At 38.5% G+C, this 17,189-nt stretch overlaps 2 protein-coding genes across 5 annotated transcripts in view; both read left to right on the top strand.

The window, feature by feature from the left end:
- Positions 1-677: 677 nt before the first annotated feature.
- On the top strand, positions 678-3,825 carry slc10a3 (solute carrier family 10 member 3). Of its 2 annotated transcripts, none has more exons than XM_065297970.2 (2): positions 678-805; positions 1,034-3,825. In XM_065297970.2, exon 2 carries the CDS (start codon positions 1,073-1,075, stop codon positions 2,444-2,446), a length of 1,374 nt encoding a protein of 457 aa, XP_065154042.2. In that variant the 5' UTR covers positions 678-805; positions 1,034-1,072; the 3' UTR covers positions 2,447-3,825. The 2 variants fall into 2 exon arrangements, with proteins under 2 accessions (XP_065154042.2, XP_065154041.2); XM_065297969.2 differs by having other exon boundaries at positions 685-889.
- A 2,635-nt stretch (positions 3,826-6,460) lies between these two features.
- Positions 6,461-17,189, top strand: part of LOC135788075 (Fanconi anemia group A protein) — a 59,350-nt gene continuing 48,621 nt past the window's right edge. Inside the window, exons 1-3 of one of the 3 annotated variants that reach the window (XM_073813411.1) lie at positions 6,507-6,677; positions 6,767-6,818; positions 7,012-7,121. In XM_073813411.1, the coding sequence (XP_073669512.1) occupies positions 7,074-7,121 (48 nt within the window). In that variant the 5' untranslated portion in view covers positions 6,507-6,677; positions 6,767-6,818; positions 7,012-7,073. Of the gene's footprint in view, positions 6,678-6,766; positions 6,825-7,011; positions 7,122-17,189 lie in introns of all 3 variants that reach the window. The other 2 variants (XM_073813410.1, XM_065291158.2) reach the window with 2 other exon arrangements.

Below are 17,189 nucleotides of genomic sequence, written 5' to 3'. Positions count from 1 at the left end.
AAATGTATTTGCTTGCTATATTGTTGATATATATTAAAAAAAATAATGCATACTCGTGGAACTTTTTACAACCAATGAGAATAAAGCATTTAACCCGTGTTATAATAAATAATAATTTTTGTTATTCATAAATTAAATTAGAACTATTTTCGAGCACACAAACTCTCTATGGATATTCTGGGGTTTCTTTACTAGATCAGATAATATTTTTGAGACTTTTAAATATACATTCAAAAGTAGGCTGTTCAAAATTACTGTAACATATCGGTTAATCCAGTATAATAAAATCAAATTCCAACAGAATAAAAATAAGCACGATTGCCTGCGCAGTTATTCCGCAATCGGCTTCCGTTACTTCCGTGAGCTTCGGTTTGCTGGCAGAGCTCCGTTAGGGTGCATGCACTTGTCTCGTGTAATCTGTTTCTTCCTGCAGGAGGCGCACAGCGGCTCATAGCGCCAAATACTCTATTAAAACTAGTACACACATATCAAGTTACGCGCTTGCCTTAAAACTAGATAAATAAAATCTGGAGTAAAAATGTAAATACACCCCAATAATGGTTTATTTAAAAGTATATGTTTCTAAAATTAAACAGATGATTTTAGATAGAGCGATTTAAGCTGAACAGCGTCCTCAAGTAAGCTCCTCCCATTTTGAAATCCCTGTTGCTTGTTCAACTGTCATTCTTACGTATCGCATTTCAATGGGAGTCGCCCATAGTAACCGCTCGAGCTGCTTAGACCGGATTGACGAGCAGAGATGACGAGACCAAAATAAAGAGACTGAAGACGAGAATCATGAGAAGTATTAATCGTTATACGCTTAAATTAAAATATATGAACTGCTCGGACTGGATGTTTATGCGTGTGTTCATCGAGTGAGCAATGAGTAAGTTCCGGTATAAACCGTCATGATATTATTATTATTACAGAAGTGAGTCACAGCTTTATGAGCACATTAGAGGAACATATGAAGAACTGTGATGATTTGATCGTATGCCTGAGATTTGTAATTATCGAATGACTTTGTTAGGTGTGTCTGGGTCTCTGTAAAGCTGTGACTGGTGGAGACATGAAGACACTGCTCGTGTTGAGCTGTCTGCTGTTGTTTACTCGAGGAGAAGATTCAGATAAACCCAGTCAGAAGGTCAACCCAGTCCAGTACCTGCACATCGGCGACGACTCCTCAAAGGAGTTTGAGTTCCCCCAAAACAAACGTGGCGTTATCGTTATCTCCAGCAGTTACCGCAGCTCTGGAGTGCGGAAAGGTCGAGAGAGCCTAAAACAGACAGTTCAGGTGAGATCCCTGGACCCAGATGTGATCTCCATCCTCAACGTGAGTGAAAGCGACTGTACTGGAAACGTAAGCAGCTACATCATCAGCATCCGGTCTGGGCTACCCGGAACAGCCCCGTTACTTATTCAGCTCCTGGGTCTGGACCGGGATTCCGATCCAGTTTTGATTGAGGAGCGGGCCGACTACTCCATAAGGGTGGCAGCAGGCGGTGATGACCCAGCCACCCGGCTCCTGGAGACCGGGGGGCTGTCCCACTTCTCAGAGAACCCGGTTCTGTTTGCCCTGCTGCCGCTCATCTTCATCAATAAGTGTGCGTTTGGCTGCAAAGTGGACGTGGATGTTCTTTTGAGTCTGATCAAGAGACCAGTCCCGCTGCTGCTGGGTGTGGTAGGACAGTTCTTTATAATGCCACTATATGCCTACGGCCTGTCCCGCGTGGTGTCCCTTCCCAAAGCGCTGTCACTGGGTCTGATTATCACATGCTCAGCTCCTGGCGGTGGTGGAGGATACCTCTACAGTCTGCTGCTGGGTGGAGATGTCACACTGGCCATCTGCATGACACTGACGTCCACCGTGGTTGCGGCTGCAGCGATGCCATTGTCCTCAGCGTTTTACGGATGGGTATTGGGGGTTCATGCTGCTCTTCACGTGCCCTTCGTCAAGATTCTTGGCACGCTGCTTTTCATTGCCATTCCAATCTCGCTGGGAATGCTGGTGAAGCTCCGTTTGCCCACGGTCACCAGTGTCCTGTTGTCCCTCATCCGTCCCTTCAGCTTTGTGCTGATTATAGGAGGAATCTTCATGGCCTATCAGATGGGGTCCTCTATTTTGGCAAATGTACGATCTGAAATCGTGGCTGTGGGCGTAACTGTGCCTGTCTTTGGGTTGCTGGTTGGTTTCGGGATGGCACGGCTGGCAGGGCTGTTGTCACCCCAGAGGAAAACCGTCAGTATCGAGGTGGGCGTGCAGAACAGTCTCCTGGCGTTGGCAGTCATGCAGTTGTCGTTCCACCGGGCCGAGGCAGACTACGCGTCCCAGGCACCATTCATAGTGGCACTTAGCAGTACATCAGAGATGCTTTTATTGGTACTCGCTCATGTTGCCCACCAACGCCTGTGCCTGCCACGCACTTCAAGAATTGCCACCTGATCACCGATTTAAAGCCAATAGCTGCCAAACAATACTGCCAGTGAACACTGATACCAGTCCGTCCCCGGACAGTTTTGAGTGTTTCTGTCTTACAACCAAAAGCCTTTGCTCAGTGTGGCCGATATAAGTTCAGCCTCTTTTTAAATAAAATTTTAATGACCTTATGTGTATGACAACGACAGCCTTTATGAAATAATATACAAGATATTTTTCTATGTAATTTTGTTTTCTATCTTGTAACTAAAAGCGTTTGTATCTTGTTTACAGATGTGTGATTGAGATGTTGTGCCATAATGTTGCTGTTGATTGTTTATGTGATTGAATTCATACACTGGAATGATGAAGATGTGCGAATAAATGATTTTGAAAAGGCAAAACAGTCACTTTTTGATATTAACAACAGCTCAATGCCATCTGCAGAAGTCTTCTTCTGTGCTCAGGTGCAATATTTCAGTTTTTGCATTTTAAAGTCACATTTGCACATGCAAAACATTACAAATGCAAATGTTAAACCCATAAAAGATGAACACATCTCGGGCAAATTTTAAGTTTAATTAATTTATGTACCTATTATGAGTTGATTATCACTACAAATAGTAGCACATCTCAGTGACCTTCAAGAAATGATTTATTTAAACTTTAGTAATGAGTTGAGTTTATAAAGAATCTGCTGGTTTATACACTTGAGATTTTGGGTGGTTTGGAAGAACGTGTTTCTTTCAGCAACTGAAAGAGACAAATGTACCGTTTGTAAAATTTACCAATGTTATGATAAAATCTGTCTAGGATATTTTTCACCCTTTCTACAATTACGGAACATGATTTCATTGAAACATATTACACAGAAATAAAGTACACATTCACGTTGTCTGTAAAACAATTATGTGATTGCAGATTAATTGAAGTTTAAGATTATGATGTCTGACAATAATGATATGTCATCAAATGGTTCAACATGTGCAAATGATGTTAATTTGGGTTTGCTTTAAAGTCATTGTCGTTCTTAAAGGTAAGCTTTTGTGTGGGCCTCTTGTTTCCATATAAGGGCCTAAAACAGAATTACTATTTGCATGTATTTACATGTTAACAAGATGAAAACAGGGCTACTGCTTGTGGTATTTTCTTAAGGTATGGCCAGTATTGGATAGGCCAAAGTGGTTGAATCTTGGTTGAATTTTTCTGATTTGAGGAAAATTACCTACTTTGCGCTTGTGTAATGTGCTTGATCTTTGCTCTGTTTACTGCAGGTGAAATCAAGTGATCTTTGGTCTGTTTTTTTAAAGCCGAGTTATCTGTAGTACTGTATAAGTTTAAATTCCTGTGAATTGACTAACACAGTGCCTACAGTGTGAAATACAAACACTAGGACATTGAATACATTTGTTTTTTTATTTATTTACATCTTTTATTATTTATTTCCAAATTAATATTTTTGAAAAAAAAACTGCTGTCAGGATTTAGGCACAGTGAAATATTAGCACTAAAAAGGCATGGACATAGTTAGATTCTCTTTCAAGCACTAAATTCATGGAAGTATTTCAATGAATCACGCAACAAGATAGTTGGGTAACAACAACCCAGCATACTGTTGGGTTTGTCCATGACCAAGCTATAGGGGTTGTTTCCTGGACAGAGATTACAAGCCAGGACAAGGCCTTAGTTTAATTATGAAACTAGTTTTAACCAACATGCCTTACTAAAAACATTACTTTTGTGCACCCAAAGGGCACTCATTTTAAGATACTGTATGTCAGTGCAAGTTATTTTCAGTTTGGACAGCTCTTAAATGTATTTTAGTCTAGAACTAGTCTAATCCCTGTCTGGGAAACCGCCCCATAGAGTGCTGCAGGGATAACATTTTGTGAGGTAAAATCTGAAGCAAGTTAGCATGTCTGGTTCTGTTTCCCCAAAGTCAATGTTTTTTTTTTGGGGGGGGGGGGGGCATTTCCTCATCAGGGAAGATGTTTTTAAATGTGTTAAATAAAGTTTGAAAGAGCTGTCGGAAGCTTGGTTTTGATGACGTTGATGTCAAGAGTCTGTGGTGTAGATCGATTGTAGCCTAAGGTTAGCTTTATATTTCTAGTCATTTCAATTAGACTGTAAAAATTCAAAACAAGTTGTGTTCATCTGTTTAGATTATCATCTTGGACAAAACGTGTAACACAAATCTTATTTTTTGTGATAATCCAAAACTATAGGAATGGACTCGATGGAACACTGCTAACTTGTATTGCATGTTTATAGATCCTCCTAAAATTTACACACTGCACCTTTAATTATCTGTAGAAAAACAATAGGGCCCTTTACCTTATCAGTGCTTGTGTCTTAATTTAGATGTCAAACAGGATCATATCGGTGGGAAGCTTGTCATTACAACAGATAGATAGTGCTGATCAAATCAGTATTGGATTAAAGATATGAGTCTACATCTTTTTCCTTGCTCTAAATATTTGAAGCAGTACAAGCACGGCCATTAAGAATATGGTGATTTCAGATCCTTCTCAATATAAGCGATGAGTAAAGCCTATGCATATATGTTTACAGATTATTAAAATGATCCTATATCAGGACAGTGGCAGCAGTATATTCAAAGGATCAAAGTTAAAACTCAAAAATGGACCAGTAATTATCCTCAATTTAGCTTATTATACGTGCAAATGTCAAAAAAGGTAATAGATAAAATAGTGAATAAACATGAATGTTAAAGTTCACATTATATTCAGGAAAGCAGTAGTAAAGGGAAGATTAGCGAAATCATAAATACAAGTTGGAAAAAATTATGGGACAGGAAAACAAAAGTCAGACATCTGTATAATTTTCAAAACAGGTTAGTAAAAGAAGAACAGGTTTTACTGACAGGAAATAATACTCAACTACAATTCTGGTTTAACTCATTAATTGTCATAGGTGGACACTACTTTTATACATAAAATTAAATGTTTAAGTATTTACATTTTATCAGTGTTTTTCTTTTGAAAACATACCTTCCAAAGCATATTATCATAATTTTTATTCCACTACAATTCATAATTTCAAGTTTTGGGTTTATATTTAATATTTAAGTACATTAATCTAGTATTTTTTACTTAATTAAAAGTATACTTTTGTACTTTTACTAAGAAAAGTAAAAGTACACAATTTTTATGTAATTAGTTATTAAATCAATTTGAATATGCAATATAAAGGAAATACAAAGTATGATTCTATGCTTTAGAATGTAGTGAACATTTTTTAGTAAAGTAAATTTTTTTCCCAAGACAAACACTCTGATAAAGCAGAGATGCTCTGAAAATGTACTTAAAATACTCAAGTAATGTCCACCTCGGATGAACAGTCATCCACTGGGATCATACCCAGATTAGGGGAGCCTTATCTGGAGGTGCCGGTCGTGATGGCCCATTACACCTAAAAATATTTATGCTATGATTACTGGAAATCGTATTGATGCTCTACTAATATTTCAATACTTAGTGTAGTTATAATCAATTTTTCTTCACCAAACAACACAGAAATTTAATTAATAATAATCACTATTAAAACTCATCAAATTATGGATTTAATTAATCTCTATCCCAGTATTTTATGTATTGTTATTCTTATTTTTCTTCTTTCCTTTTATGTCGCATTTGTGTATAGGTGTTTATGTATCTGTGATTGCTAAAACAAATGGTTAAACATAGGTAAACACCAAGAGGATTATGTTTATCTTATGATAAAGCTGAGAGCATGTAGGAAGTATTACATTTAATAAGTAATTTTTATATTAAACATTTTAAAATAGGCTCAATCAATTTAACCCTGTTAAATTTATAAAAGAACAGACAGAAATACAAAGAAGTATTTAATAATCCTAAAATAACAAGATTGGAAAATAGAATTCAAAGAAATTTATTACACAATATTTCCTTTTTGTTTATTTTCCCCAATTTTTTTAATGCTTTACCTTCCTGTGCAGTTGGTGGCGGTAAAACTCAAGAAGTTGTCTTATCAACCTCCATCAAACTCCAGGAGAAGAAGAAAAAGAAGACGATTGGCTGTGGTCTGACTGGGAACGCGCGAATTCTTTCATGAGTGATTGTGATTTGATTTGTCTTCAAATGTGATAATTTCGTAGGTGAATTATTCTCATATGAGATCTCACATAGATTGAGGTTTAATTGTTACAGAATGTTCAGCCCGACTTCAAACACTTTACCGTCATCAAACATCGAGACTGTCAGATCCCTTTTGGGTAAGTTAAGACAAACTGTCTGTGTCTTATATCATTAATGTACATGTCATTATTATTCATGATGTTTATTAATCATCTTTATTATTTAGTGTTTAAAGACGAACACTTAGACACAACCCAGCGCAGTCATCTGTCACTCATGTACATGTCATCAGCTCTGTTCATTCATCAACTTTGTTATTCGGTGTTTAAAGACGAACACTTACACAGAACATAGCGCAGTCATCTGTCACTCATGTACATGTCATTATTAGCACTGTTTATTCATCTATTTCATCTTTATTATTCATATACACGTTAGTCAGACTGTAATATTCTTTTTGTGTGTGTTTAGCACGCAGACCCATAAAGAGACACGGAGATGATGAGAAAGAACTACATGAGTCATGTGTCAACATGTTCATGAAACATCAGAAGACATCAGAATTTCTGCAGGAAATCACAGTGAGTCTGAAATTAGATTAATGTATTAGTCTATTGCAAGGAGTCTTTTATAACAAAGTACTTTTGAAGAAAGCAGGTTAAGCTATACAACCAGCATGACTAAAGCATTGTCTGGCAGTGGCGGCCCTCACTTTTTTTTTCTCTAGGGCGCTCGATGCAAAGCTCGTCACAACATGTATGTAGCCAGTCATATGTGTGGTTCGTCATTTCAAAATATGTGTTCTGCGCTTTGAGAGATCCTATGTGCATCACATGTCTTGTCAAAATGAGTGCCCGCTGCAGACGCGTCTAAAGGGTTTGTTTAAAGAGACGCTCACATTTGCCAGATACTCGCATAATCTTATGCGTAATCAGAGTTTACTGTTAAGGGAGTGTCTTGTGCATATTTTGTGAACGTGAGCGTCTCTTTATCATAAATAGTTTTGACGCGTGTGCAGCAGGCAGTGCCCGAGTGGTACTCATTTTCAGCCCTGGAGTTTCATGCCTTAAACCGGCCCACTTTAGTTCACAACTGACTATTAAAATTATATCATTCAACCCTCAGTAGTATAAGTCTGCAGTGTTAGGGCGCACTCACATTATCCAAACCAAACCATGCCCCAGCGCGATTGTCACCCCTCCCTACTCCCCCAGGTGCACGCACTCACACTGTACTTTTTATCGATCCGAGTCTGGGCGCGCTTTCGTCCTTAAGATGCGATTGTTTTGAAAAAAGCAGGAAGTAAAGCGCTCTCTCTTAACACTGGAACCCACCGAAATGATAAGTCTGTGTTTTTTTATTCGAAGTCGTTTGGTGCACGATTACAGACAGCCCTCTCACATGTCATCATGTTGCTTAGTTGATCTGTCACGTGTGCAGCTCGGAAATTCACGTAAACCCACTGCTCGCATCAAAAGGTTTTTACGGAGGCAGATGAATGTGAGTGGTCGTGCAACTGACTTCTTCACCTTTTGAATTGATTACTCTCACACCACAGCCTTCCGCGCCTGAGCCCAAGTGAACCGCGCTCCGGCCCACCTCTGCAACCCGGCCGCCGCGCGATTAACCAATCCGCGCCCGGGCACGGAACAGAGCGACCACACTAGTCAAACAAACCAGGCTTTGGGGGTCAAACGCGGCCGAGCACGGTTTGGTTTGGATAGTGTGAGTGCGCCCTTAGAGGTATTGCGGAGGATTTTCTTTTTCCGGGTGGATCATCAAGACAATTGGTCCTCCTAGTTGTCAATCAGGAGTGTTGTGCAATTGCATTTTTTTTAAAGTGCAGAAGGCGGTTCTTTTCTAAAATTCAAGAAAATCCTCCGCTACACCTTTAAGTTTAAGACAATAAAAATGTGTAATGTGTTTATGTACATTATAGCTCTATACTAAATATTGTTTAATATTTCACATGACTGTTTACCGAAGCTAAAAGGGGTCTCTTATTATGAAGCCCGGGCGGTGAGGCGGTTGTTGTTTTTGAGCTCGAATTGGAGCGAATGGTGTCGGTGGATGAATAAATAGAAAACGTTAAAAATACTGAAGTTTATTTTGTGTCATAATCGTGCAGCCCTACCATAAGACATTTTAATATTACTCAAGTAAACTTATTCAAAAACTTAAGGAAACAAATGTGTTTTCCTCTATATTTCTATTTTATACCCCTGATATACAATACATAAGCAAGATTTATCAAGTATGCATTGGAAACAAATGGAAAAAATCTGTATTTTATTTTTTGGTACTTAGATCATGTCTATTGCCAAATAACGTAGGCTAAGGTAGGCCTACATTGTGTTAAAAAAAGAACACATAATGGAACATACTTTTGATACTTTTCCAATAAACTGCCAAAAAAAAAACAGACCGGCCCACAGGGAATCCTCCCGGTTCTCCCTATGGCCAATCCGGGCCTGGCAGCAGGCACTTATTTTGACAAAACACGTGATGCACATGGTTCACATGGCGCAACAGCACACATTTTGAAAACAGAAGCAATACACATGACACTCCGAATACATATTTTGAATTTGCGCCTCTCGGATGAGCAATCACAAGCCATCACTGGTGGATGGCATTTCTCACAATGTCAGAATGTTGATTTATCACGATAACATGATTATTTTGGAGCTGCTTTTCCCCAGTGTGTGTACAATGTGTACTGTTTCCACTCTTCATGTCCATTTATAGACCAGTTCAAATGATGTAAACAACACTGGTCCAGAAACACTTCCTGTTACAGTTTGTGACAGTTATTTTTTTTATTTTACATATATTATTATCTTTAAGATGTTTGTTTAACTTCAGTTAATTCAGGTTTATATGTTCTGTTAGTTTATTTTATCCCAACATTTATCTAGTGTTAAAAACCGGAAACAGGAAGTGCTTCTGGACCAGTGTTGTTTACATCTTTTGAACTGGTCTATACAATTGCTTTTACTGGGTTTCATTGTTTTGTTGTCTGTGGTCCAGTTCTTCTTTCTTTAGTTACTGGTATTATATTCATATAAAATTCATATGAAGTTAATATGGTAACCAGTGTGTTGATAACTTTTAAGTGCTTGCGGTAAGTACCCATTACAGAATCATAGTAAGGCTTTCTCTACAATCCATTACTTCATTTAGCACACAGAGGCCAATTGCAGTTCATACATTTTTTTTTCTGGACAGCAGTGTGTGTGTTCAGACATTTGGAACAGTTGCCATTGCAAACAATTTTGTATTCTCTAGTGTTGGGTCCCAGACAAGTCTGTCCCTAACAACCAAATTCAAGTTGAGTCTGGACGAGTTATTTAAATTAAAAAATATTTGAAATTGCAAATGTAAACTGTTGCATTAATATTTTAACCTGTCAACCCATTAAACCAATGGCAATATAAAAAATGTAGGTCAAGATAGGCAATTTGAAGGCAGCGCAATTAGGGTTGGGTATCAAGTGCCATTTTAGAACCCGTTCCAAAAACAACAACAACAACCGGGAATCGATATGATGCACGCACCTGATTCTGACAGCAAACAGTACATTACACTCGGGACAATGACTGACCGCAGCAAACGTTCAAAGTTTGGTTAAACTTTGTGATAAAAGACTGCAGTATTGCCAAATGCCAATATTAGCAATATCAGCATGTCACACTGTACAAAACACAGATTTACCTTGGAATTAAAGTGCCCGTATTATGAAAAACTCACTTTTTCTGGGTTTTGGGGTGTTATTTTGTGTCTCTGATGCTCCCACACGCATACAAACTTGGAAAAAAATCCATCCATGCTGTTTTGAGTGAGATACAGGTTTCTGAATGTCCTCTGCCTTGAGTCTCAGATTGCGCGAGTTAAAACTCAGCTCCGTTGTGTCGTAACAAAAAGTTTCGTCACATTCAGTTTGAATTTTCCCGCCCACCACCCCACTCGCAGGTCTCCACCCACCAGGTAGCTAGAGAGCATAGAGCAGTCACTTGAATGAGACCCTCTGTGCTGTTATCATGTCTCACGGAAATAACAGCGCTATTTGGATATTATGGATTATACTTCCACCTACTTTTAAAAACAAAGTTTTAACGCGTGGTTATTGGAACCCGGAGTATTTTATATACAGTGTGTTACGACGCAAACAGTCCTCAGATTGTAGGCGATAAGACCTTCATGCGAAATCTGATGTAAACAACAGACTATGTATCTATATTTCACGGATTATAAGCATTTGTGGACAAAAATGGTAATTGGATGTATTTTATTGGACTTTCATGGATCATTCACACATCTGAAACAGACTGGATTCGATTCGCGATCGCGTTGTTTCATCATTAAAGGTAAGAAGTCACGTTATATTTTGCATGTTGTCATCTTCTGTCACAAAATACTACATTTATGATGCTAGAGCTAAAAGCTTTTTGCCAAACTAACCGAGACCGTAACTGTTACGCCCCGGCTTTTCTGACGAGGTGAGCCTCTAATAACTTTACGGTCCGCATAGATATATACACGGTCCGGACCTCCCGCTAGCTTCTAGCAATTAGCATGCGGTCCACAAGCAGTATACATCCCCCGCCAGGTCTTAATTTCTGTAATTTGCGAAAATAATGCGTTTGAAAATGTTTATAACGGGAATATGTTAGTATTGTCCAGGGAAAACGAGTGTATTGTTCAGACTGCTACATCACAATTTACGCTGGAATCTTTGTGTGTCATGATGAGTTTGACACACCGAGACCGGGCCTTACAGCCCCGGCTTTTCTGACGATGCTAACCCCCGAGCCTTATAACTTTACGGTCCGGACCTCCCGCTAGCTTCTAGCAATTAGCATGCGGTCCACAAGCAGTATACATCCCCCGCCGGGTCTTAATTTATGTAATTTGCGAAAATAATGTGTTTGAAAATGTTTTATAATGGGAATATGTTCGCATTGTTCAGGGAAAACGAGTTTGTTGTTGTGACTGCTAACGTAACATCACAATTTACTCAGGAATCATTGTGTGTCATGAGTTTCTTCTCCTGTAGTGTACTTATTAGTGATACTTTTCTGCATGATTTGTCTGTTGGCAACATAAACCGTTAATAATAATAATATATAAAATAATAATACAGTATTGTCTGTACTGATCACGATACCACTGAGCACGCGCACGGGGACATGACGTTAGTAGTGGGGCGTGATCAAAGGAGCAGTAGCTCATAAATATGTAAGACTAGCTCAAAACGGCACAATCTGAACTGCCCTGAAACAGAGGCTACTAGAGATGGGTAACAATCTTTTCCTACAAGCTATTTCGAGCAAACAACTTTTGAAACATGCTTGATGGAACTCATACTCCTATATAACTTGTGGAAAAGCAGTCATAAGATGGGCACTTTAAAGCAGCATACTTTACTTTTTAAAACTGACATCTCTTTTGTAAGACAAATAAAAAATAGGCAGCTACAGGACAACATAGTTTATTTAGTATATAGTCTTCTGTAGTGTCACACATTCAACGTAAGAAATACGCACATGACATCAAAGTACCGCAATAACTATTTGAGAAATCATGAGGAGTCTGATTTCAAATCGCTCTCACCGCTTTTCACATCTACGGTTGAAAATGGACTAGACACTTGCGACTGCCATGTCACGTCTAAAAGGCCTATTACATTGTGAACAATTACAATGTATCTACGAGCAGCTTATGGCTGCATGCTTCCGGTTCAACAACATGACACACCCTCACATCTTTTATTTAACAGCATTTATTGCATATATACAGTATCACACTGTCATTGCAGTTATTCATTATCACAAAAGTATTGATATTTAAAGTGTTGCCAGTTTAAACTTTATAAGCAATTTTACTCATATGTGCACTAGTGGTCAACCGATATGTGTTTTTTTTTATGACTGATGCCGATACCGATATTAAGACACTTACCACAATGGTTGTTTTAAGTATGTAAAAAGTCTGTGATTATGTTTCAGTATACTGGATCAGTGCAAGTGATAGCCTAGCTGGTGTCTGTGATTATTAATGGTAATATATACAAAGAATGCAATGTTTTATTTTCATTTAATTATACTTAAAAACTCTGGACCTCTGAAGATGAAACAAGTTACAGCTTTTGCTGGCTTATATCGGCATTGGTTGTCGGCTAAAATGAGTTGAAAATTATTGGTATATTAGAAATCAGCAAATATCCAATACTGTACATCTGTACTATAGGTGTGTTCACGCCATAACGTAATCAACATCAGTTCAAGATTTTAGTGTGTAAAAAGCATTCGCGTCCTCATAGAGTTCATAATTACAGCTTGAAGACTAAGTTGTCTAAGAGCTACAACTTGTACCACATGACCACTGCAACCTAACGCAGAAGCACTTTATACACTTTTCACAATTGTTCATTGTTCCAAAGCAGCTTTACGTGACATGGAAACAAAGAAAACACAGAACAGCAAGCAACAAAAGCATGGCCCTTCCTCAGCTTAGCCGGCAATGCCAGTTCTCATCTGACACGTTACAGCTGCAGTCCATAACAGAGGATAGAGACACTATCAGTGTTACTGATTGCAGCAAAACATCATACTACTGTTACAGTAATGCCTTTATATACAGTAAAAAGTGGAATTGTCGTTTAAGTTATTTTCTTAAAGGACACCAAATATGCAAAGAACAGAAAAACTGTCTGATGTCTTTTCAGTTTAAAAGCAACACAACAACGAATCCTAAAATCAGGCACTCACTGAGATTTTGTTTAATACACACCATTTGTCATTTGTTAGGCCCTAAAGATTATAAGCCAGGAACACAAGCCTGTCAACAGTCTCTCACTTCAACAGAGACCGGTGGCATGTAAAAATTTTGTCATCAAAGCTAAATGTCCTTTCTGGAGGAGCACTTGTGGCCAGGATACAGAGATATTTCTGGGCCAGTGTAGCCACCCTTGGAAAATTAGCTTGGTGCAGCCCTCACCAGTCCAGTGGGTCAGTCTCTCAATCATCCTGAATTGTCTGCAGGTAACTTTTTTGCTCCACTTTGATGGTTTCTCTGTCAGTGAGAGCAGCTGTGCCATCTGAGGAGGCCTTTTTGAAAAAGCTTCCCAGGCTCCGTTTTACCTTCATTGATTGCCTCTAAACAGCAGCTTCAGCACCATCAGCTGCAGCTTCTGTGCTTGTGTGTGGGAGTGGCTCTCTGACTTGCAGGTTACACCTTCAACAGTGACAGAATTTCTGCTACCACTCTGGACTTTATGAATGACCAAGGAGGCCATATCCAGCAGGTCAACCGTTTTTGGGTTTGAGTACTTCTCGTTTAAGTACTCTAGGATGACTCTTTTCATGTCCTTGGTCAGCTCTGTGTCATCATCAACTGCAGCAAGCACAGTGTTGTTGAAAAGATGGAGAATAGGTTTGATGTACAACACACTGACATAATCTTCTCCAGACAGCGCGTCTGTGAATTCCATCAGTGGGTCGAGGGTCCAGCTTATAGATTCCAAGACATCTGTATCTTGCCAAGTGGGTACCAGGTGTTTGGTTTTCATGTCTGCTTTCAGTACCTGTGATAGGGCCTTCTCTGGATCATCATCTGGCGTGACCCCCACCTTGTTGGTGTTTCTGTGATGAGCCGATGAAAGGGAAGATGGTGCTCTGCCTGGGCTTTCTTCAACTCTTTTCTTCTTTTCCAAGAGTATGAAAAGGCACTCACAATCTTCTTGCATACGCCAATAAGCATGGTCAATTCGGTGGGGTCTTTCACACTTTTTTCTGTTGACAAATTTATAAGATATTATTAGTTAATTTCATCTATAATCTCTCTCTCTCCTTACACACAATGAACAACTATCATTACAACTATTGAAATGCTTGATTAGGATTGAATGAAAATGACTTAACACCAATGCAACATTAAAGGAACAGTATGTAAGAAATTTATATCAATTAATCGTAAAATGGCCCTGATATTTCACTAGACATTAAGAAATCATTTTTATTTCAAATACTTATATCACTGACAACAGTGGTCTGGCCAGGATATTGTCATTTAAAAAGTGGAGTTGGAACCCCTTAACTGATGTTTATGTTGTCATTTTGTGTATTGGCCACCAGTTGTGTGATTGCAGTACCAGTTTTAGCCACAAGTTTTGTGATTGCAATACCAGTTTTGGCCACAATCCTACATACTGTTCCTTTAAAATAGCATTGGGTATACAACTGAACAGAAGCAAATTCTACAGCTCTAAACACAATTGCAATATTACTGTGCAGTGATATAGGCAAATATTACAGTTAGTGCTGCACAATTAATCGCATCGCAATCGCAATGTCAGCCTGTGCAATTATATGACAGCAAAATGTTGCAATTATATTAAATAAATAAATGTGTGGACTTGTGAACACAAACTTTCTGATAACAGTTTGATGATTTTTCTTGCTGTTTAAAAAAAAGAAAGAAAAATGAACAAAAACGGCAATGCACGTGTGGCATGCACGTGTGTGGTGTGCTTCGTCACTTATACCAGAGCGAAGATGGATACAGAGGAGGTTTACAGTGATCTGGTAGCTAAAAAAAAACTCTATGTCTGTTGTATGGCGGTATTTTGGATTTAGGATTACTGACACTGAGCTGTTGCTACATCACGTGGCAATACGAAAACATTTCTAGTTTTACAAATACACATTTTAGCTAAACTGTGTGTGGATATTCTTTAAAACCCATCAAGTTGACTCATGATACCATTTAGTATAATCGCAATCGCACATCGCAATTTTAGCATCAATAACCGCAATGGGAAAAATTACCCAAATCGTGCAGCCCTAATTACAGTATAATGTAATGATATATATATATATATATATTAAAATATTATGCATATGCACAAAATGATTTAAACTTACTTTGTGTATTTGGTGTAATACAATGTGTTCGTGTGGTTTATGGTTAAAAAAATCATTATTTTCCACATACCATACATTTTTTTAGCACCTCTAAGTCCCGCCCATCTAAAACAGGTCATTTGGTACAAAGCTCATCGTTGTTAGAAAGCGCGGTGTCAACGGGTGTGAACTGATTGGCCAGCTATCCAGTGCGTTGTGATTGGCCGAATACCTCAGTAACGTAATCGGAAATATGACGCTCCTTGCCAAGTTTTGGAAGATGAGCTCCCAAAACAATAGTGAAAGCCACGAGATACTATCATATTTAGTACTACCTTATCAACACGAGCCTGAATTGGACCCAGAAAACACGGATGGCTAATCTATCAACTTTACCAGCGCGATGTGAGCAGAACGTAACAGATGGTAAGGAAAGGATACTAAAACATAAACCATGTTTGCATTTGTGAATGTAGAAACAACAAACAATCACTAATCTGCACTTCTCAAATCTCGCGTTTGGATCATCATTAGGAAATGCATTAAAACACAGGCGCGTCTCTGCTTAAAACTCGTCTTTGAATCGTCAGTGAGGAAATTTATTAAATATGAAAACATCGGCTACTTACAGGATGTCAGTGTGGTTGCAAAGTTACAATTGCTCCACCTTTTAGACGAAGCCTTTGTGTACATCCAGCGGTTGTACTCCGCGATGTTTAGAAAGTAATCCTCCTTAAAATGTGCAGCACACAATCGAACATTTGGGCTGTAATGTTCTGAAACAGTGTTGTAAATAAAACCTAACCACTGGTTTCTTAATGTTTACTCTGTTGGAATGCCAACCAAAGTAGTTTTGCAACGAAACACAGCGTCTGCTCGACATGGCGGAAAAAACAATACTACAGCATGATTGAAAGTTACACCCTCTATCTTTGCGTATATATGAGGGCTGTGTTATAAAAATGTTCAAACCAGTATGACGTCTAACTGCATGGGCGTGTTAAACGAGCCGTTTTAGGTGGGCGTGGATGAGGCTTCACGTTTAAAAAGAATATCTCTTTGAATTTGAAACTTTCATTTTTGCAACTTTACAGATCTTTTATGTTCACAGACATAATTTAACACTCTAAAAACAAAGGAAAACATGCAATCTGACAATTTGACCCCTTTAACCGAGGGGCAACCTTCTGATGTCTCTGATGAAGTGATTTAAACCGCAAATAAATGTGTTTACATCCTGGTACAAAATTAGTTTTTGGTCTGTATAGCAAATTTTGCCCTTCATGACAACTGTAAGAGGGGTTTATTTTTTTGTTACTCATCCGTTTAAATGATATTAAAAGTTACGTTCTTCCTTTACCCATTTTTAAACCCTAAATGCAGCCCAGGGGCCTCATTTATAAACGTTGCGTACACACAAAAGAAGGCGTACGCCACTCTCTACGCAATAGTTGTTATTTATAAAAAGCAAACTTGACGGGAAAATGTGCTGTCCGTCACGCAAGCTCTGACCCAGGCGTACGCACAAAAACGGGTGAAATGAGAAATGGCGACACTGTCGGCAGATGGAAGAAACACGTGAAAGTGACAACACTGCCTCTCATAAATAACATGAAGACTTCACAAAGCAAGTCTTACAATTAACAGCCTTACACGAACACCCGTTTGATCGATCAGCAGTGAAACAAAAAAATTAAGAAATCGAAAATTACAACAGAAATTCAAATGAACACATATTTGCTAAAA

This window comes from Paramisgurnus dabryanus, chromosome 23, assembly GCF_030506205.2.
Source record: "Paramisgurnus dabryanus chromosome 23, PD_genome_1.1, whole genome shotgun sequence".
NCBI classification, from domain to species: domain Eukaryota; kingdom Metazoa; phylum Chordata; class Actinopteri; order Cypriniformes; family Cobitidae; genus Paramisgurnus; species Paramisgurnus dabryanus.
Note: the sequence above shows the minus strand (reverse complement) of the source record. Positions and strands in the feature narration are given on the sequence as shown.

Bases quoted from the DNA above. Each gene is read 5' to 3' on its own strand.
- slc10a3 (XM_065297970.2), top strand. From the start codon at position 1,073: ATGAAGACACTGCTCGTGTTGAGCTGTCTGCTGTTGTTTACTCGAGGA.